We start from the raw sequence: 23,455 nt of genomic DNA, 5'->3' as shown, positions 1-23,455 counted from the left end.
TTTCTTTCTTTCTTTCTTTCTTTCTTTCTTTCTTTCTTTCTTTCTTTTCTTAAAATGCCAGAAGTGAAATGTCAGGTGAGCTGGCTTTTGACTCGTAGCTGTGAATGGTTGCAGTTGGTTCCCAAAGAAGAATAGAGTTGCCTGAAGCTCTGATGAGTGCAGCTACTGGCTACCAGGGTCACCGAGATGTTTCTTCTGATGTCTTTACTCTGAATGGCACCTCAGCTCTCCTCCCTCTCGTCATGACAGGAATTCTTCAGCCAGCTGGACCAGAGGGTCCTCAATGCTTTCCTAAAAGCCTGTGATGAGCTCACCGACATCCTCCCAGAACAGGAGCAGCAGGGGCTGCAGGAGGCCGTCAGGAAGCTGCACAAACAGTGGAAGGTGAGGGTGGAATTATGGGAACTCGAGAAATCCATGTCCTAGAATCTGTTCTGCAATTTGGAGAGCTGGAAGTAAGAGAAGACTAGTTTAGGACCTTTGGGCATCTCAGTAGGGCACATACCTAGTCAGAGGACCCATTCTGTTTTTCTGGGTCTTTCTGTGGATGCAGGATCTCCACGGAGAAGCACCTTATCATTTGCTCCACCTAAAAATCGCTGTGGAGAAAAACAGATTCTCAGCTGCTGTGGAAGAGTGCAAGGCTGAGCTGGAGAGAGAGACCAAGCTGGCTCCCCAAGAAGGGAGCGAGAAGATCATCAAGGAACACAGGGTATGTGCCACAATATGTAAAGTGTATAACTACGTAAAAATATTTAAAGATATAGTGTTCTGAGGGAAATGGTTTCACTACATTGGTTCTTTCTATGAATCTGCCATTAGCGTCTCTGTGGGAATATAGAGGAGTTTTGTGGCTTCTCACCAAGATAGTGAAAGTGTTTCTGTGTCTTAGGTTTTCTTCAGTGACAAGGGCCCTCACCATGTCTGTGAGAAGAGGCTACAGATCATAGAGGAACTATGTGTGAAGCTCCCAGGCCGGGACCCAGTAAGGGACACATCTGGAGCCTGTCACAGGGCTCTCAAAGAGCTCAGAGCTTCCATTGACAACACTTACAAGATGCTTGTGGATGACCCAGACAAGTGGATGGACTACGCCAGCAGGTAGCGGAGTGTCTCCAGAGAAGGCTCCAGTCTGCATCTTCCCTCTTCGCTCCAGACATTGTTATAAGACAAGGAACAGGAAAATCAGCTTCTTTTAATCTTGCCCATGATGTTGTATGAACATACTTTATTCGTTTTGTTGTTTGTTTTATGTTGTTTTTTAAGTAGGTTTCAGTCCAAAACAGGGTCTTGATTTTATTTAAAAATAGTCCAGATGTTCTTGAAGTCAAATAATCCCAGTCTTCTTGCTTTTCTCATATTCCTTCCTCAGAAGGGGTTGCCCGCCTTTATTGGTTAATAGCACTCTGGTGAGATGGATTAAGCCAGATCTCAGGTGTTCCTTCCCTCTCAGGCCCTGAGACAAATCTTTGTTTTCAGCTAGGCAACCTTTAAGTTAGTGACCTCAGATATTAACACACTTGCCTTGGGCTCCATGTTAAAGTTTTCATAAAATCCCATCAATTCGGTCATCACTTACTCAACGTCCATGAATTCAAAATAGAAAATGTTTCTCACCATCCTGAGAGTTTGCTTCTTCCTTTTAAAATTCGTGTTTGCTTTCAGGTTCTCTGAAATCTCATCTTGGGTGTGTGCAAAAGATGCATGGTTGAAGAAAATCAAGGATGAGCCCCTCGACAGTGCCAACCATGACGAGGTTAAGCATGCAGTGGACGTAAGTTCTAAGCTGGTCCTCACTAAAGAAAAAATTCCAACAATCAAACACTCCTATGTTTGTTGGTTTGCTTAGTGTGTGTGTGTATGTATGTGTGTGTGTTTTCTATAAAAAACAGGTTCCTCTCTTTCTTTAAAGACAACATCTCTTCTTAATTACTATGGGGAAGGGTAGGTTCCCCCCTTCTATGGAGCTGTTGATAGTTTTGAGATTTAAGCACTCTTAGTGATGCCCCTAATGCAGCTTTACCTGATGGAGAATGCTGAGCAGGAAATAGCATGCATGGTTGTATAACACAGCATAGACTGAAGAATTGTCAGGGCTGGGTGGTGATGGTGCTCACCTTTAATCCCAGTACTTGGGAGGCAGAGGCGGGTAAATCTCTATGTGGTCAAGGTCAGCCTGGTCTACAGAGCTAGTTCCAGGACAGCCAAGACTACACAGAGAAAACCTGTCTCAGAAAACCTACCAACCAACCAAACAAATAAATAACAAGAATTGTCACAGTAAACCAGAATGCTCTGTGTTTCTGTACAATACAGTTTTAACCAGACAACTTGAGGACATGGAAGAAGTAGGGAATTCCCTATAGTATTCTGCTATAATCAGGCTGGAGTGATCAATTCCTCTCAGTTGCTTTAGAGGCAACAAACCCAGCTATGGGAAGAGAGCTCCAGATCTGAATATCATGGTATTCTGTGACTCGCACACAGCAGCCCTCGCTCTTAGCAAGACCTTCACTTGGTATCTATTTCTCCAGCATTTCTAATATTTGAAAGTCACATAAAAGAGCTTTGTTCCTTTTGCCACTGTCTTCTGGGTTCTTTTTTTCTCATATGAAGAACTCAGTAAATTTGCTGTGTACTTACATAAAATAGGTGTCCTGCTTGCTGCTGTTTTAGGTTTGTTTGTTTGTTTTATCTTATCTTGAATGCACTGGTCAGTTTTGAACCCAGCTGCTTCCTGTCTGGTATGCATTTTCCCCTGCCCTAAGCTAACGATAGCTGGTATAGGTGGCTGCCCCAGGAACCATGCCCTCTACCACTAGTCCTGAGACTTAAAGTTGGAATCTCCCCAGCATCACAGTGGCTAGTGAACCCTCCTTGCTAATTAGAGCTTGGTCCCACAAAGATGTGTATCTTTGCTGGCTAGTTTTATGTCAACTTCACGAAAGTTTGCTATGATCAAGGAAATATCGATTAGCATCTAATCTAATTCCAAAGGTGACTTTTGCCCATTAGGTATGGGAATTGGGAAGCCCTTCCTTTTGGTACTCGTTTACAGTGAGTCCAAAGAGCGCTGTGAGCTCTCTTCCTCTCTTCAGTCTGTTACCATAAAGCGCTAGCTCACGCTACTAGGATCACATTATGCTTCTTGGCTTGAGCTCTTTCCTGCTAGAAAGTTGTGATCCATGATAACTCTTTGTTAATTAAAAACAAACAAACAAACAAACCCAAAACACACGTCCTTTTTATTCCAGGAGATCAGAAATGACATTACCAAAAAAGGAGAGCTTCTCAGCTGGCTGAAATCCAGGCTTAAACATTTGATTGATGTGTCCTCTGAGAATGAAGCCCAAAAGCAAGGAGATGAGCTGGCAGAATTATCAATCTCTTTCAAGGCTCTTTTGGCTTTACTGTCAGAGGTACGTCATTTACTGTGCTAAACAGCATCCCCGGGGAGGAGGCTGCAGGGCCATCCTTGTTTTGGTTGTGGTTTAGTAAGCAGTTTTACAAGGAAATCGTAGTTATTAATATGAAGATTGTTACGAACGATGTGCAGGATGCTCAAGTTATGGACAATGCTATTGGCTGGGAATTTCAAGTTAATGACCTAAATCTAAACTCCAAAGATAAGCAGTCAAATGGTTTCTGCTCATACTAGAAGCATCATTATTTCATGAATACATAAGGATAGATTTCAAATTTTAGGAAGAAAGGGTTGAGAAGCCTACTTTAATTATGCATACTTGTAATCCTGAAGGAGAACAGTAGGTTCAAGGGCAACCTGGGCTATATACAACAAGTTCAAGACTAGCGTAAGCTATATAATTAGATCCTACCTATAAACAAACAAATAACAGAAAAGGGAAAAAAAGAAAAGAAATACACTTAGAAGTCAGAGAAAGCCAGCTTCACTTACGCTTTATACCCTACTTCTTTATTGTCTTGAGTTTTCTTATTCAGTGCCTCTAGGCCCCTAGTTCCTTACTTTTAAAGCAGAATTTAAAATGCACTAATGAGGAAGCAACAAAGACTAAAACCAGTACCTTAGGTAAAGCACTTGGAAGAGTGTGGAGACTGATAAGTCTTCATTAGCTGCTAGCCAGTACTAGTAGTAATATTAATAGTTGGAAGACCAGAAACATTCCATTTTAACAGAGGCCTAACTCATTCTAAACTTAATATGCATTCCAATGGAATAAGCTATATTCCATTATAGGTTAAAATACTTAAATTTCATGTCTAGTAGGGCCTCTTCCACTGACTCAGTGTATACGTAGGAAGCTTAAGAAGGCAACATGGAACCAATTTTAAGCTCATGGATTTGTGGCCGGAAGGCAGTCTAGAGCAATAAAGTAGTACTGGAAGGACACTTTCACCAAATGTTCTATTATTTTCTTCTCAGTTTCTCTCCCCTATTGGTTTTAAATAGTATGGACTCAACATTTTGTATAAGGCATTATCATAGCCAGATAATATTCATGAGATTATAATCAAGGGACCCCAAGATATGAAGTACAAAGGAGATACAACTTTATTATTCTATGTTGACTATCAAGCCATGTACACTTTTCTTTTCTTAATTTTAGAATAGGTTCTTAATAGGGTGCAGAATACTGTCCAATGAAATAAAATTCTCAATACCTCTAAGTGGCTGTACCATTTAAACAACAGTTAAATAAGACTTAAAACTATGCAAAACAAAAAAAAATAGATATGTAAGAATTTGGTTTTTAGCTGTTGATACGTAGTTTATATATATACTTAAAACAAGTATCATTGATTTCAACGGAGCAATTTTATTCAACAAGCATAAACTTTGAAGTTATCAGTTCTGGAGGTGTAATGTATGGTATGATAAACAGAACAATTTCATATATTTGAAATTACCGAAGACAACAGACTCTGAGTCTCTCACAAACACAAAATGTGCATTGCCAAGTAATGGAAGGACTAGTTAGCTTTGTTAGCTTATTTCTGAGAGCGAGAGCACTGGCCCGGCAGTTCAGTGCATAAGACGTTCTCCCACAGGGCCAGGTTAGGTTCCTAGCACCTCTGTGACAGCTCACAGTGGTCTCTAACTCCACCCCCAGGGGATCTGAAGCCCTCTTCTGGCCTCTGCAGGCACCAGGCATGCAGGTAATGCAGAGATAAATTCATGCAAAACACTTATTTACATAAATAAAAATTAGTTTTAGGTCACTTCATAAATTGTACTAAAGCATATCATTGTGTAGCTTAGCTGTATATAATGTCAGTTTGTCAACCTCATCTCCATGTAAAAAACTATTCCACAAACTTTGCTAACTAGTGTTAAAGTTATTTTTATAAAACTGTTTCTCTCTTAATCTGGCTATCATAGAAATAATTGAGACACTTTTATATTTATTTAATAATAAGCTTCACAACACAATAACTGAGCAGTTAGTACTCTATTCTTAACACTCTAAGCTAATCTGGTTTCCTCTCAGTGTACATCCCAGAGATACTTACACTTTGTAGCTCTCTGATATCCCCTAGATCTCTCCCTGGCTGAATCTACTACTTCCTCCTCTAAGTCCTCCTCCCCTGGCTGGCAGGAAGTCCAGCTCTATTCTCTCCCCTGCTCAGTGATTGGATGTAAGCTACTTTATTGACATGCCAGGGAACAACTGGGGAACAGAGTTTACACAACATTGAGACAGGAGATTCTCAGAACAAGGATTGCAATCAATGGGGGGGGGGAGGGAGGCAGAGAAATCAGTATTTGAATTACACAATAACCTTATGTCTACAAAGTAGCATATGATTTACTTTTTTTTCTGTGAAAATTTAGGTTGAAAAGATGCTAAGCAACTTTGGAGAATGCGTTCAGTACAAAGAAATAGTGAAAAGTTCCCTTGAGGGGTTAATGTCAGGCTCCCAAGACAGCCAGGAAGAGGCTGAGAAGATCCTAGACACAGAAAATCTGTTTGAAGCACAACAGTTGCTCCTTCATCACCAGGTAAAGAGTCTTCTTTACTCACCACATGTGCAATGCTGATGAGAGATGGAGACTAGGTTCTGAGGCTGGGGATGGAGAGAGGGAAAGGAAGAGAGAACTGGTCTGATGGTTCAAAGCACTTGGCAATTCTGTTCTTTGCACTCTCTGATAAACATTACATATTTCAGAGTACCCTAGATGACAAACTCCTAGACATTTTAGTTTGAAAATTATAACTTACTTGAAGTGCCAGATGGTTCAGGTGAGTTTGCTCTTGCAAAAGATTACAAACTAAAAGCAAAGAAATTATATGTATGCATGTATAGGTACATATGTGTGTATGTATCTATACATGTATGTGTATATATACATATTATATATGTGTGTATATATATGATTGTATATATGTATGTGTGGGTATATATATATATGCATATATGTACATTTGTATGTATATATGCTAGTATTTATAATCAACCTTTTTTTTTTGGTGATGGATTGAAGTCAAGACCTCAACTCTAAGCTCCAGCTCTCCAGTAATCAACTTGTTTCCTGATAATTGGGTGGTAGACATTAATATATATGTACAAATGGTATATACTACAAGCATGTATGTATACTTGTATGTGCTATGCTTACGTAGAAGTATATACATAATTATATATAACTGTATATACACATATACATATCTGTATATACACTTATATGTATAAGTATTATACACATAAGCCATATAAATATATACTTATATAAAGTTGTATATATGAGAATAGTGCTTGTCAAATGCAATATAAACCAAAGTATTATTCAAATAAAATATTTCATGATGAAATTCTAGTGAATGAATTTAATAATGAATAATAATAATTTAATAATGAAGAAAATGCTAACATATATTATACACAAAATATTAATTGCCTTAAAAGTATAAAAGAGCACCCTTTAAGTTTTGTGGGGTTCAAGGGTTAAAGGTCCATAGTTCCCCATCATTGGAAAAGTATCAGGATTCCAAAGTCAAAAGATATGATTTCGGTATTTATATTGTTTTAAAACTTACTGTATTCCTTTGGCCAGGACTTGGCTACATGCATGTACAAACTTTGTAAAGATATATAAACTGAACACAAGATGTGTGAAGCATTCTGTCTGAAAATAATACATAAAATTATATGGTATGATTAAATGTAGAGCTTTTCCCTGAAAAGCTCTACATTTTTGAAAACCATTCAAAAATATACCCAGAAAGGAAAAATCTTAATATTTGCATCTGTACATCACAGATGATAAAATGGAGTGGGACTTTTTAAAGACAAAAGAAGACTATCAAGTCTTTTTTTTTTAACCAAAGTATTTTTGGAGTGCTGCATATGTTGATTGTTCTCCAAATTCACATACAATTACAATGCTAAAGTCAAATTAATTCAGGGTTCCTAATAGTACTGTTTTAACTGTTGAACCTATACTTTAAAACATGGTTCAAGCCTACACCTGGTAACACCTCACCTTCCACACTTCAAATAGTGGTATGATAACAGCCCTGCATAGCTTCAAAGCTATAAAAGTTTATACGCCTCGTGATGGCGGCAGACCTTTAATCCCAACACTCAGGAGGTAGAGGCAGGAGGATCTTTGTGCATTCAAGGCCAGCCTGGTTCACAGAGCGAGTTTTAGGATAGCCAGGGCTACACAGAGAAAAACAAATAACAAACAAGTTTATATCCATGTATTGAACTACTGCTCCCAGCAAAAGACAAAGATGATCTCAGCCAAGAAGAGAGACCTCCAGCAGCAGATGGAGCAGGCACAACGGGGCGGGCAGGCAGGCCCGGGCCAAGAGGAGCTGCGGAAGCTGGAGAGCACCCTGACGGGACTGGAGCAGACCAGGGAGAGGCAGGAACGACGCATCCAGGTAAGGCCAGGCTGCCCGAAGCTTCCGAAGGTGGGGCTTTTGCACGCGTAGATGCTTTATCCTAGTTGCTTTTCTCACTGTTGTAACCAGATACCTGGCAAGAAGCAGTTTAAGGGTAGAAGGGCTTCTTCTGCCTTACAATTCGGCCGCTCTGTTGCAACCAGTCAGTGAACAGGAAGCGAGGACTGTGTATCAAACCTCCAGGCCCGCCCATAGTGTTCCACTTCCGCCAGCAGGGCTCTACCTCCTAAAGTTGCCACAGCTCTCCCAGTCAACCCCATCATCGGCTTCGGACCAAGTACTCAAAAATGTGAGCCAGATAGGAAACATTTCACGTTCAAATCACAGCAGTGTTTAAGAGAGTTTAATGACTTTTCCCCAAGTTGCACGCAATTCAGTGATGGAACCAGGATGCGATGTACGCTTGTCTGGATCCATGAACTTGCTCAAATTGTTTCTCATATCCAGGAAGTCCAGCAGCCACACCTTAGCTCCCCCACCCCCACCCCGTGCTTGAGAGTGCTGTTGACCTACCGTCCTAGGAATGATTTGGAGTTTTTGCTACTTAGCACTCTTGTTCTCCTCTCTAGTCTTCCCTCTTGCCACCCTACCTTTTCTTGACAATGATTGCCACTTATCTACATTTTGTAAGTGCATCTGTAGGAGGTGCTGGGGAAGTCATACGACCTCTGAAGCCCCAGACATCGGAAAGCAATGCTATCAAAGACGACAGGGTCGTCTTTTGTCAACGTTGTTGTGTGATGTCACACTTGCCACAAGCTGTCAGCCTAGGAAACGAGTGAGAAGGCTCCAGTGTGGAGGGATTCAGTCGGGGCATTTGTATGTCACAGGGTGTGTTGTTTATTTTTAATTTAGGTCAGCTTGAGGAAGTGGGAACGGTTTGAGACAAACAAGGAGACGGTGGTCAGGTACCTTTTCCAGACAGGGTCCAGCCATGAACGCTTCCTGAGCTTCAGCAGTTTGGAAAGCCTGTCTTCAGAGCTGGAGCAGACAAAGGTATGTGAAGGCCAGGGGGCGCCTCCCAACTCCTTCAGAAAACCCCTTTTCTCCACTGTCCTAACTGATGATCGGTACACGTTTAAGCAGTTCCTACTATTTATTGGTGACCGACACTTCAGAACACAGTGAAACATGGGCATAAGAAGGATTTACACCTAAGAACTAAGATTTTCATAAAGATGGGAAAGTGTCAGTTCCCCAACAGAGGTGTGTATAAACTGCGGGATTTCTGGAGGGAGTGATGTTTACTACTTGGTGAAGTAAGACTGCAGAGAACAGAGTTCGGGAGACAGACAGTTGTCCTGGAAAGAGGAACGCCATCAGGTGTGAAAGGGCTAGACATTATGACTGTGTACTGTAGTTCAAGATACGAGGATGTAGCCCGGGAAGCTGGGCAGTGGTGCCAACAGTGAAACCTCAGATGTTACTCTCCTAGCAGCTGGAGCTGGGTTATCGGAGAGTTCCTTAGAAGGTCACACAACCAGGGCCTTGCCTCAAGCCATGAATGTCTAGACAGATATAGAAATCAGCTTGAAACGGTGAGAGACTGTCACACAGCACGTGGAATCTACACTCATGGCTGCCTTTGGCCTTCTTGCTCGCTTTACACTGCTTTATGTTCTTATTCTATTCAACACCCTTGAGTGGTTGCGCTAAGGGCATCGGCGTCTTCCTTGTGCCGGTTTGTGATATGTTCACATGGCAAGGGCGAGCTAAATTTCACAGGAGCCATGGCCTGGCACGGAAGTGAATGTTCGGAGAGACTGAAGGTTGCTCAGTCAGCGAAGAGCAGAGCCTGGTTTCGGCTGTAGACCTACCTGACGAGAACCAGGTCTCTCCTGATGTGTCCATGGCCATTCATACAGCACATTCTCTCGGCTAGGTGACACAACACCTTATAGCCTTACAAAGTCGTTCTATTTTTGTTTAATTTTCTTTTACCAACTCTTACCTGTTTCTTTGAAGCCCTCTGCATTGCAATTTACTGTAAATGGTTAAGGCAAAACATTATATACATACATGCATACATACACACATATCCACATATCCACACACAGACACATTTTCCAACATTGCCTTCTCCACAGCTCTGAAAAAGATGGTGTCGTAGCAACACTTAATTGACACTTCTGTTTGTGTTCACGGAATCTGAGGGATTAGCAACAATGAGTTTCATCGTCTTCATAAATGGACCAGCAACTCTTTGGAGCTCACAGGCATCTGCCAGCATCATGCTCTGGGGTACTATGCACCCCTGCACCACAAGGACACACTGTCTGGTTTTATTTGAACCACAGGTGGCTTCTCTGCAGTAATAGCGAAACTTACGTGACACTATTTAGTCTTTCAGACAGGAAGCAATAATGATTCTGTGTTGTGACTTTATCTTTTATGGTATTACAATGACTTTCAAAATGATTTTTGGAACCACCGTCTGACATGGTATTGTAGAATAATTTGGGGAAGCGCTTGGAGTGGCAGGCTGTCTTTTACAAATATTTACATGGCAGTTTTGCACTGCCTATTTAGAAGGGGAAGCTGATGAATATTTAAACCTCTTGTCAGATTTTCTTGCATAAGAAGAAATAAGACATTTTTTTTTACTTGAGGTTATCACCAAGGTTTAGCTTTTCTAATTTAATATTCAACATTATTCACCTGACAAAATTTAGCTAGCACCTAGAACATAGCAGAGCCTCATACAAATTAAAACTTTTGAATTATAAAAGCTCCGAGTTGCAGAAAATCAGCAGGTGGAGTAAACCAGTTTTTGTCCATATGAAAGATGTAAAAATGATAATTGGTACCTGCCAGTATATGCCACTTAAAAATGAATCTTTTGGTGGAGATAAGTTCCCCTTGCAGGAAAATATGATCTGTGCATTTCACACTCACACAAAAGAGCCTGGAAAGTAATTCACCAATGTGGGGAAACAGTGGTTCAGAGTCATCCTACAGGCAGGCTTGACTTGTTGAAAATGCAGCTTTCCTAGGACTAGGCCTGCAGATCAAAAGGAAGAGTGTCCTCCCAGCACACAGGAAGGCCTGGGCTAGAGTCGCCTGGGTAAACCTGGCATACTGCTGTATAACCACAGGCTCAAGGGCCCAAGAGCAAGTTTGTGACCTGCTTGGCTTACATGAGCTTCTGTCTCAGTCACAATCCACAAGCCCTGAGCTTCTTTCCATCATGTTATGTCTACATATACATAAAGAAGATTCTGAAACATTATTAGCAGCAGATAATACGTCTCAGGGGACCAATAACTTCTCTTCCTGCAGAGAAAATGTATAAGAAAATCCCTGCTGTTCTGTGCTGGATAAGCTCTCAGTCTATTAGGCAAACAAATGAATTTGTTGGCCCAGAGATCTACCGTTCAGATGTTTAAAGGATCAATAACTCTGGGTTATTTTGTGAACGGACTGGTAGTAAATGAACATATCTGAGGGTAAGTTGATGACTATATGTATCTCAGAATTCAGAATGATAAGCCCAAATCAGGAAAGTGTGCAAAAACCATCCTCCAAGCGCTAGTGGAAATGTTTTAACCAAACCATCTAGGTTAGCCCGCTGAGTGTGAATCTGTCTTACCATTAAGAGCAGTATATGGTCTGTCCTGCGGAATTTGCATTTGACTTGGGTGCAGCATCCAAGAGTTTAAAATGCTCACCTAACAGCTCTGCCATCTTTGCTCCCCATCCCCCAGGAGTTTTCTAAGCGGACAGAAAGTATTGCTAACCAGGCTGAGAACCTAGTCAAGGAAGCCTCTGAGATGCCACTGGGGCCCAGGAATAAGCACCTGCTCCAGCAGCAGGCCAGGTCGATCAAGGAGCAGGTGAAGAAGCTGGAAGCCACGCTCGAAGAAGAGTATGTGCCTCGCAACCTCTAAACTTCCCTCTCTGGGATAGACTCCCAAGCAGTGTCTCCTGTGTCTTCTATTCCAATCTTTCAAAACTCTCAAGGTGTCTGTCTATCTGTTTCAAGCTGTTTTAAGGAAGCACCTCACAGTTCAAAAGAAAATTATCCTTAGCCCAGGAACTGGTATTCATAATGGCGGGAGTATACAAGGAAGGTGCTGTTGGCATCTTGAGCTAGTATATTCATCACTAAGCCATATCTATTCATTTCTGTGGCCTTCATAAAGTGCAGACGCAATCTCAAAAGTAACCCACATTTACCTGTTGTTTTTTTTACACTATCTTATTCTCGTGTCATGTGTTCGAAGGGGAAGTATCCTGATAGCATAGATTCTAGGCCAAAGCACAGATCGTGCAGAGTACATGTCTCAGACTCAAAGCCCATGTGTATGCTTGGTGCCTCTGTGTTCAAACTACCATGGTTCATATGCTCCTCCCATAAATTCCCTGGAAAACTCTATCTTGCTTTTCAACAGCTAATATTTATCTGAAAAGAAGAAATAATCTCGTGTCCCTGTGATAGCCTTCTATATAGCTTGAAGGAGATAAGCTTTTGATATCAGTCAATACTCTTTAAAATAATATCACCAACAATTTTATTTAGCAACACATTGAATACTAGTCTTTGATTCTCAGGAAACAGGACTGTACTCGCAAGAGGGATTTCAGGATGTGAAAGCCGTTTTTAGTACTCTTGGGGCCTTGCGTGGAACATTTTATATTTGCCTAAACTTTAAACATTGATCAATATTTTATTTGAAACTAATTCTGACTTCAACTTTTGACAACTTTATATTTGATATCCGCCACCAATCTATGTAAACAGTAAATCTAAGAATATATTAGAAAATAAGCTGCTTCTAAATGGAGCAGAATGTCCATGTGAAGCTAAATTTTATATATAAAAAAACTGAACTATAAGATAGATTGTGTTTGCATTTCTTACACTGTTAAGTGCATTAGGCATACACAGGGTACAGGTTTGAGACTGTAGCCCTTGAATTTGACAATCAATTGATGCCATTATTTGTTCTTGGCATCCAGTGCCTTTTGTAATCAGGTATATGTTTCCTTTACCCAAGGACAGCAGTTAGTTTAGTGCTAATATGTTACCTTCCTAGTTTCTTTCTAAACTGAAAGCCATGTTCACCTGATTATCTATCCAGAGCTCATACCAACTCAGATTCTCCAGTTGAAATCCTATTTATTAGACTTACAACAAAGAGACTCAACATTTTCTGCAAATGGTTAGGGAACTCACAAACAAGAGTTATGAGAGTCTGTTGGAATGAGGCTGCCTACAAACCTCTGAGCATATTATTGGTTATAAACCAAAGGCTTTGCCAAGCTGAAGAGACCAGGTGCTGTCCAGCAGCCTGAGATTAGACCCCGGCTCTACCTTGATTCACAAATGTGTATATTATAATTTCAATAGAAAGTGTTCAGGAGTGCCCCTCCTTGAAAGCAAAGGCAATATATCAAACTATCAAACTCCCAAAGTTTTCTGGGAGAGTTCCCTGTTCTAAGTTCTGAAGATGGCTGCTCCTATGCAGAGCTGGCCCGTGCTGGCCCATGCCCTATGTTGCCAGGGCAATTGCATTAAAAATGCAGCCTCACTTGTATTATCTTTTCCAGGGCCCATTCCCAGAAGAGATATGGAGGTTTTGGTCAGATAGGCACTCAGCTCAGGCATGTGTGCTTTTCTGTTCAAATGGTTCCTGCTCTGAAAGACTTGTAAATGCCTTGCTATTCTTTATGGAGATACTGCATTTTAACTTAATTTGGTTAATTTTAGTATTAAAACCATGGAAATGGTGAAAACCAAGTGGGATCATTTTGGCAGTAATTTTGAGACCCTGTCCATCTGGATAACTGAGAAAGAGAACGAACTCAATGCCTTGGAAACATCAGCGTCTGCCATGGACGTGCAGATCAGCCAAATTAAGGTGACCTGCACACACTTCGCTCACTCTCTCTTCTTTAATACCTTTCCTACATTTCTATCACCAAAAGCTATTGGATCCCAGGATCTTCTGTTGTGCTGTAGCTCTTTTAAGTTAAAATCAAGCCAAGCTAGAGGTCATGATTGATAATACTTTATAGATGAAACTGTGTACTGATACTGTCTGACCTACAGATTCAAAGTCAATATTGTGTGCAATATCATTAAACTATTTTTTATGGTTGCATTATTCTTTTCCTTGATTTGGTTTGATGCCCATGGAGTTCCCTGTTTCTATATTTATACATCATGAAATATATTCATCATCTACCATCCCAAATGTCAGACTCAATGTTAGCCATGTTAACCAAGTGTGGTGGCACATGTTTCCAATCCCAGAAATCACAAGGTAAAGGGGGGGGGGGTTGCCACAAGTTCAAGCTCAGCCTGCTCTACACAGGCAGTTCCAGGCCCCACTGGGATACCCAGTGAGACATTGTTACCAAAAGCAGAAATGCATTAGTGACACTTAAGCACTTAACCAGAAAGGAGAGCTAGACACCCCCACACACACACACCAATCCTCCAGCCCCAAGGAGAAAGCCTTTACACCTGGTTGCTTTGGTCTTTTCATTTAGGATCTTCTTCCTGCCTGGACAGAGTGTTCTTGACGCATTGGCTTCCCTACTGCCAAAAGAGCTAGGTGTACAGGTTATTGCCGACATTCCAGTAGAGCAGTTAAATATAGAGGCTGAAGGAATTAAGATTGGACTAATCACCATTCTCTCAATAGACGCGAGCGCGCGCACATACACACACACACACACACACACACACACACACACACACACATTCTTTAAGAATTTTCCACATGTGTACAATGTATTTTGATCATACCTGCCACTAGTCTCCTTTCTAACTCCTCCCAGAATCCCTACCATGTCCTCCTTCCCAACTTTATTTCCCTTTTTAAATATGCACTCTGTTTTATGTACTGTCGTGCCTCACGGCATGACAGATTCAGCCGTGGCCTTCTGCTAGCTCTGTTGTTTTTTTTTTGTTTGTTTGTTTTTTGGTTTTTTTTGTTTTTTAAAGTGGAAAACCTCTTTGCCATTGTATTCTATTAAATATGACATAATAAATAAAATAAATGCCAAGGTGAGGACACATTTACTCGGTGACTCAGAGTAAGTGGCGGCCGTGTGCGTGGTGGGAGGGGAAATGTTACTCCTCACTGCTGCTCTTGCTCCTCAGGTATGCAGGAGAACTGGAGACCCATATATTGTGGCAGAGGTGGCCTGCTGTCTTCTGTCCTGTCCAGGGAAACAGCTGCCAAGACCTAAAATAAAATTCACAAGTATTGTAACTCTTCAATAAAAAGTTGTCATCTAAATCACTTTCACTGAAATCTAAGAAAAAGAAAATGCCACATGTCAATTCTTTGGTCTCAAGATTTCTCCTTTCGTGAATTAACAAACACTTTATGGCCTACTTGATTCATTCAGTAATTCATTTACTGTAATATTTCATCTTATATCAGCATTTCTGAATTATAAAACTGATTAAATGTCATCCTATCTCTCAGAAAAATTAGAAATATTTTATTATTAAATATATAAATAGTCTCACCATCTTCTTACCATCAAACTGGAAATACATATTGACACATCAAAAATGGCACTTCAGAAATTATCTGAAATACATTAAATAGCTATGAATGTCAAAAAGAGATATTTTTTAAGAGAACCAACAAGAGAGTGGAATCCATTAGACTTTGATCCAGAAGGCTCATGATCTAATTCCAAACTGATGGTTTGAGTAGTTACACTATTCAGAAAGAATAAAAATACATATCCTTTTCGCCTTAAATCAACCTTACAGTTATAATTAATGGAGCATTTCCATGTCTATAAAGACAATTAAGCTCATCCTTGTTCATCATTACATGACTTTCCGAGTCAACACTGATAAATAGCAACAACATAGTCTTGGCTCACCTTCCATCCTCATTCTGATAGAATATTTTTTTCTTCTTACCATAACCTCAAGATCTAACTGGATGGCTGCTCATGAATTTGTTGATGACATGAGTGGGTCTGAGAACTCATAATTTTGTTCTTAGTTAAGATTCTTTACATTATGTACTGTGATTATGTATAAAAATTATTAACACATATTAAATAATATACATTTTGAACTTCAGAGTATTTTTCCCTCAAAAAAGTATTTGGTAAATCAGAAAAAGGAGCACAGCCTCTATTTATGCTCAGATAGCAGATGTCTGGTAGGTCCTCTGCTGCAGCCGTGCCTGTAAAAAGATGAAAATGAAAAGGCCATGCCAAGTAGATTTTAGAATGACACAAGCTATTTGTCTCATCTGGACAGAAGTCACAAATTTGTTTTTCCTGGGGACCAGCATTTGACACAGCTAAAACTTCACATAACATTTTTACATCATTTTGTCTGATCGCACCCATCCTTAGAAAAATGATTTTCATCTTATGTTTACGAGACCCCGCCCCTTCCCACACGGCTGCGCACACACATGCTCACTGACCCTAAGTAGCTCTCAGTTCTTTCCCTGCGTTGGCTGATACTATATAAAGTATTTTTTCTATCCCAAATTAAGTGGCTGATATGTACACATTATTTTCCTGTAGAGTGCCAAGCCGGTGAGGAGAACAGTGAAGTCCCAGATCCTATGAGCATCTGTCAGATATTAAAATTCTTAAACCAGGTGTGTCTGGTTCCTAATGATGGAGGCTGAGTGTGCTGAGGATTGGTACAGTGGGAAACCACTGGCCTAGGAAACAAACAATACATTGCCAAAGGCTGTGTTCAAATGTGGGCGCAAAGGGTTTAGTAAATATAGCACACTCAGTTACACTGGGAAAAATCAAATACATGCAAATGTAACTCTTTAGTGAGTTCCTAGAACACACAGCTTCTCCAGATCAGCTGAGATATTTGATTGATGAGGAGAGCACACATTCCTCTGTCTTCAGAGGCCCTGTGAGAGCCCAGGGATACCTTCTTGCTTATTTCAACACAAGAAGTAGCCATCTCTCAGTTTTCACCCAATGCAACCACCATTGCTATGAACTTTCTGTGTGTTTCTATGCATCTGTTCCCTCCAAGTGGGGTCAGGAAGCAGGTGGTATCTGTTTGCAGCTGCTTTCGACCAGCTAGAATACACTTAGATATCAGTTAAGCAAACCATCCCCACAGTCTCTGCTGCTGGGTCTGTCACTTTGTGAAGGCGGGCCTGCTCTGCCCACATTGACGGTTTTTTTTCTTGTTTTAAATATTAGGCCGCAATTCAAGAAATAGAAAATAAAAGTGACAGCATTGTAGGGCTAGAAGAAGAAGCCCAGTCCTTTGCCCAGTTCATCACCACCGGAGAGTCTGCGCGCATCAAAGCCAAGCTGACACAAATAAGGAGGTACTGGGAGGAGATCCAAGAGCACGCGCGGGGCCTGGAAGGGACAGTCCTGGGGCGCGTGTCACAGCAGCGAAAGTTTGAAGAGAATCTGAGAGAGGTGAGAACTGGCCACACACACACTGAAGTTATGTCTTGTAGTATATAGAAATGCAGTGGACACTGCAGAGAGGCGGAATAAAGAGAGACCACACCATAAGTGGTTACTAGCTAAGTTCAGCGCTATCTATGCAGCACCTCTGGGAAGAGATTTACAAACGTCATTGTACGTTGTGTTAAGGTTAAGTCGTAATGCTTTTTCTTTCAAATAAGATACACTGATTTTTAGATTTCATCGATGCATGATTTTAGATTTAGATAAAATCATCCCCAACAGAAAAGTCACAGTGTTCTCAATAACCTCCTCTGCCTTGTCATGTGTCTTAAATTATTTTTATGTCCCACCATTTTTTTTTTTTTTTTTAGATCCGGCAATCTGTGTCTGAATTTGCAGAGAGGCTGGCTGATCCAATTAAAATATGCTGCTCAGCTGCAGAGACATACAAAGTTCTCCAAGAGCATATGGTAAGAGTGTACTGCCACACTTTTTCATATTTATCCACTCAAAAAATTGGTTACGCCTACTTGAAAGGCAAACAGTAAATATTGCAAGAGTTAAATTTGGAAATATTGTATGTTAGTTGAGAAATTAAATGGTTCAAAAATCACCGTTTCTTGTTATAAGACACTCAAGTATGCAAATGAGTCTCCTTTAATATATATAGGTGTGTGTGAGTTTCCATATATATATGTGTATGTATATGTATAAATATATATATATAGTCTATATTTACTGGGATGGGGGAGATGGGTCAGTTGATAAAGCACTTGTACATAAGTACCTATTGGATCTCAAACACCAACAGAACATCAGGGTAGGTGTGATGGCCTCCTGTAACACTTAAGATGTAGAGACACGACCACAGGGGCAAGCTGGCCAGCTAGACTAATTATAACTGATAGTTCCAGGTTCAGAAGAATGTCTGCCTCAGTGAACAAAGTGGAGAGTGATTGAGAAAAACAACCAACCTCAAGTTTGAGTTTCCACATGTGTACATATACGCGGTCACACAGGCAAACATACACTTTCATATCACAAATACACACACCACAGAGATACATTACATATAAATGTGTCGATATGCGTCTATATACATATTTCTTTTCTCATCATGATATACTATGTTTTCAGATTAGCTCTTTAATAAATCCCCTTTCCTTTCACCACCTTTAAATGTGCAAGAAAAATAACGTGTAGAGCAGATGTTAGACACTAACTGACAGCCACGTTTAGATGAGAGGGAATCTGTCCCTCTAACAGACCTCTGAGAACCGGCTTTTGACCTGGCTACTTAACTCCTGATCACTCCTTGTCTTCAGCAAGACAACTGACAGCCTTGGGAGACTACATAGAAAGGTGCAAAAGTAGAGAATCGCACACAAAGACGCACTGACAGCAAATATGTTGACTGATAAGAAAACAACACACACTGTCCCTGCTCTATGAGCATACCTGTACACATGCCTTTCTGTTTTTTCACTTATTTATTCATTACAATTTATTCACTTTGTATCCCAGCTGAAGCCACCTCCCTTGTCTTCTCCCAATCCCATCCTCCCTCATTTCCTCTCATGTCCCTCCCCCAGTCCACTGTTAGGGGAGGTCCTCTTCCCCTTCCCTCTGACCCTACCCTATAAGGTCTCATCAGTACTGGCTGCATTGTCTTCCTCTGTGGCCTGGTAAGGCTGCTTCTCCATCAGGGGGGAGGTGATCAAAGAGCAGGCCACTGAGTTCATGTCAGAAACAGCCCCTGTTCCTATTACTGGGGAACCCTCTTGGACACTGAGCTGTCATGGGCTACATCTGTGCGGGGGTTCTAGGTTATCTCCATGAATGGTCCTTGGTTGGAGTATCAGTCTCAGGAAAGACCCCTGTCCTCAGATATTTTGGTTCTGTTGCTCAACTTGTGGAACTCCTGCCCCTTCCAGTCTTTCTATGTCCCCCTTCTTTCATATGATTCCCTACACTCTACCCAAAGTTTGGCTATGAGTCTCAGCATCTGCTTTAATACCCTGCTGGGTAGTCTTTCTGTGGTAAGCTCCTGTCCTGTTCCCTGTTTTCTCGCTCTTTCATCCCGTTTGCCTTTCTGAATGATGATTGAGCATCTTACCCAGGGTCCTCCTTCTTGCTTAGCTTTCTTATGTGTATAGATTTTAGTATGTTTATCCTCTATTTTATGTCTAATATCTACTATGAGTGAGTATATACCATGTGTGTCTTTCTGCTTCTGGGATACTTCACTCAGGATGAAACAAAAGCTTCTCTAAAGCAAAGAACACTGTCATCAGAACAAAACAACAGCCTACAGATTGGGAAAAGATCTTCACCAACCCTGTATCTGACAGAGGGCTAATATCCAGAATATATAAAGAACTCAAGAAGTTCTCAACTCAACAAATCAAGTTATCCAATCTAAACAGAGAATTCTCAATAGAGGAATATCAAATGGCAGAGAAACACTTGAAATGCTCAACATCCTTAGCCATCAGGGAAATGCAAATCAAAATGACCCTGAGATTTCACCTTACACCCATCAGAATAGCTAGGTTCAAAAAACTTAAGTGACAACACATGCTGGAGAGGTTGTAGAGAAAGGGGAACCCTCCTCCATTGCTGGTGGGAATGTAAACTTGTACAACCACTTTGGAAATCAATCTGGTGATTTCTCAGATAATTAGGAATAGTGCTACCTCAAGATCCAGCTATCCCACTCCTAGGCATATATACAAAGTATGCTCAAGTATACACCAAGGATATTTGCTCAACCATGTTCATAGCAGCTTTATTTGTAATAGCCAGAACCTGGAAACAACCCAGCTGTCCCTCAGTTGAGGAATGGATACAGAAATTGTGGAACATTTACATAATGGAATACTACTCAGTAATTAAAAACAAGTAAATCACGAAATTTGCAGGCAAATGGTGGGACCTGGAAAACACACATGCCTTTCTTACAGAAGAAGGGAGCTGCAGGAGCAGAAAACAAATATTAACAAATGCACATCTGGAAAGAGTGGTGGGAGCTTGATTGCTCAAACCTGTTCAGCAAGAGAGCTTTTGTCATTTACATATGTTAATACGAAAGAGAGGGAAATAGGAAAACCCAGTTTGATGAAGTTAGTTTAACACTCAACTAAAGTTAGAATTGGGAAAAGATAGCATTCTGGTTTTTTTTTTTTTTTTTTTTTTCCAGTATTTAGGTTTTTAAAAGTAAAGATTGAGAAACAAGTCATTTTTCTTTCTTGAGTTTCTGATGTGCAAAATAAATAAATAAATAAAATTTAAAATGTCTCTGGATTTTTATGAAGATTAATTTTTAAAGGTTTATTTTTTAATTATGCATATTTGTGTATGGGGAAGTTTTGCACATGAGTGCCGTGCCAGCGGAGATCAGAGCAGGTACGAGGGTCCCCTCGAACTGTGAGCTGCCCACGGTGGTGCTAAGATCTGAACTTGGATTCTCTAGAAGAGCGTCCCGGGCCCTTAACTGCTGAGCCATCTCCCCAGCCACAAAGATTAAACTAACACACGTGATGCACATGACATAACCTCTGTTCTCTTCTGAGCTCTTTTATCACCACACCACCGTCATCACCCCTGGTGCCAAAAACCACATTTACGAATCTTTGGATATGTTTCTGTAGATATAGTAGCACCTTAGTGTGGTTTTTGTAAGGGAAGAATAGGACTTTAAAGTTTCATATAGTCATCATATAATGAATAGTAATTTTAACAAATGACCTAACTTTGAGGTTGTTTATGTGTCCAGCCTCATATGCTTTTTTTTATGCATGACCAAGAAGACATGATCTTGCTCTGAACACACCTGTTATGACTTCTTAAAAAATTTAAAATGGCATTTACGTTTTTCTTACCAGGGATGATGTGGAGGTCAGAGGACAACGTTTAGAAATCACATTTCTCTTTTTCCCACTGCACTATCTCACAGGTCCTAGCCTTCTTCTTCTTTTTTTTTTCTTTTTCCTTTTTGTCTTTTCTGAGACAGGGCTTTCCTGTGTAGCCTTGACTGTTCTGGACTTACTTTGTAGACGAGACTGGCCTCAAACTCATAGAAATGCAACTGCCTCTGCTTCCCTCTGTGCCAACACGCCCGGCCCTAGCCTTACGTTCTTGACTAGAGATAGTCTAGCTCCTTTTCTATTTCTGCATCTCTGAAGCAACTTTCTCTTCACGTTGCTTGCTGCCATTCATGGTAGGACTCTCTTCAGTACCATGTACCGTTAAGGCTGAAGAAAAATCCTTTTGTCAGGATGGGTCTCACTGAAAAATGGGCCTTGCTGTTGTTGCTGTACTGCTGTTGTCATCCAGCTGACTGTCTTGGCCACAGTCTTCTGTGTTTTCAGTTACCTGAGGTCAAACACAGGTTAAAGACACTAAATGGAAAATTCTAGAAGCAAGTAGCTCACACATTTCAAATAATGTTCATTAGTATAGAAAAGGGCCTGACAGAATGAGTGCATGTTACGAAGGGAACGGACAAGGCTGACTTACATGATACACACCGGGTAGGCCGGCATGGCTGTCTGCTGGAGTGGCTGAGAACCTGACAATGCTTAGTCTACAGACGATGTGTAGTTCCAGTCAGGCACTGAAGGTCTAGGGGATTCCTGGAGAGCCACTGTCTTCCTTACTGGAGGACCGAAGGCGGCAGCAACAGGAGTATCAGCAACAGAGTAGGTTTCCTCCCCAGCAAAGGAGGAAGGTGGAAAGGTGAAATGTACCAACTTTTCCCTCAGATTTCCTCACATCAGGAGAGCTCGTGGAGAGTTACTCCTCCCAGGAAACAGTCTTATACCCACCCACAGGCATGTCTCTCAGCTGATTCCAGATCCCATCAAGTTGAGAAGCAGAACCATCACGATTGCAGGGTGTCCTTACGATTGCCCTGTTTTAGTGAATGTTGTTAGTCACTGGCTGTTCTTGGCCTGTACATTGAACTTGACACGAGCATAGAGAAAACATCCTGTGCATGGGTGGGTACCTGCATTTACAGGTACTACAAATCCCTTCAGCCCACACCTTCTGTGAAGTAGGAAGCTCCTGTGTTCCCTGTGCTCCCTCCTAGGATCTCTGTCAAGGTCTGGAGTCCCTGAAGAGCACGGTCACCACTTTTGCAGCCGGCGCCCAGAAAATGGTGAACGGAGAGTCCTGCACCCAGGAGGCCACAGCCCTCCAGCAGCAGTATGAGGAGATTCTACACAAAGCCAAAGAGAGACTGAAGGCGCTGGAGGACCTGCTGGCTCACTGGCAGAGGTACGCATACAGATGAGCCGTTCTCTAAGTCAGCCGTTCTCAACCCTCCTAACGCCACTGTCCTTTAACACAGCTCCTCATGTTGTGGTGACCCTAACCATACAAGTATTTTTGTTGCTACTTCATAACTGTAATTTTGCTACTGTTATGATTCATAATGTAAATACTTTTGGAGATAGAGTTTTGCTAAAGGGATTGTGGCCCATAGGCTGAGAACCACTGTGCTAAGCGGTGGGAAATAATAACCCTGGATGTATGATGAGTAAATTTGGGTCTACGATGAGGTATTCACTGAGTCACCGGCCTGAGCATATAGAGGAAGCATATGTGTCTTTACATAGATATGAGCAGTATGTGAGAACAGACATGAAGATCAATGGAGTCCATCACTTTAATGTGCAGAAATAGCACAGGAAGTGTGCATCATTTGGAACAGTTCGTGTTGGCACTGCCAACCTGGAGAGAGTTTGTCTTCTATTGTAATCATCTTGGGTGAAGGCAAATGTGTTGTTTTTTTTTCCTCTTTCTTTAGGTTAGAGAAGGGACTGTCACCCTTTCTGACCTGGTTAGAGCGATGTGAAGCCGTAGCCAGTTCTCCAGAAAAGAACATTTCTGCAGACAGAGTCAAAGTAGAAAGTGAACTGCAGTTAATACAGGCAAGTTCAAGGAGGGTGAAGACAGAAATGGTGGTGTGTGGTTGTCCTGTGAAGTTAATTAATTAAATTAAATGTCTAAGTCCCTTAATTATTTAACCATCCTAAAAGTATCATTTGACATCAAGACGTGCTGAAACAAAGAGGGCGCTCCTGAGTAACCGAGGACACTGTGGTGACCTGTGTCCCTGGTGTCATCAAAAGTCCTGGACCACGATATGCAGTCTTTGAATAGAACTGGCT

General features: G+C 41.1%; 1 protein-coding gene across 1 annotated transcript in view; it reads left to right on the top strand.

Moving 5' to 3' along the window:
- The window catches only part of Syne1 (spectrin repeat containing nuclear envelope protein 1), a 461,163-nt gene that overhangs the window by 158,792 nt on the left and 278,916 nt on the right, over positions 1-23,455 (top strand). The window contains exons 23-36 of the mRNA XM_055615901.1: positions 250-384; positions 554-712; positions 893-1,101; positions 1,666-1,774; positions 3,255-3,419; positions 5,813-5,980; positions 7,704-7,868; positions 8,745-8,885; positions 11,594-11,754; positions 13,600-13,750; positions 17,058-17,285; positions 17,651-17,749; positions 22,372-22,559; positions 23,092-23,215. Coding sequence (XP_055471876.1) covers positions 250-384; positions 554-712; positions 893-1,101; positions 1,666-1,774; positions 3,255-3,419; positions 5,813-5,980; positions 7,704-7,868; positions 8,745-8,885; positions 11,594-11,754; positions 13,600-13,750; positions 17,058-17,285; positions 17,651-17,749; positions 22,372-22,559; positions 23,092-23,215 — 2,202 coding nt within the window. The remainder of the gene's footprint in view (positions 1-249; positions 385-553; positions 713-892; positions 1,102-1,665; positions 1,775-3,254; positions 3,420-5,812; positions 5,981-7,703; positions 7,869-8,744; positions 8,886-11,593; positions 11,755-13,599; positions 13,751-17,057; positions 17,286-17,650; positions 17,750-22,371; positions 22,560-23,091; positions 23,216-23,455) is intronic.

This window comes from Psammomys obesus, unplaced genomic scaffold (assembly GCF_907164565.1).
Source record: "Psammomys obesus unplaced genomic scaffold, mPsaObe1.curated_primary_1811, whole genome shotgun sequence".
Lineage (NCBI taxonomy): Eukaryota > Metazoa > Chordata > Mammalia > Rodentia > Muridae > Psammomys > Psammomys obesus.
Note: the sequence above shows the minus strand (reverse complement) of the source record. Positions and strands in the feature narration are given on the sequence as shown.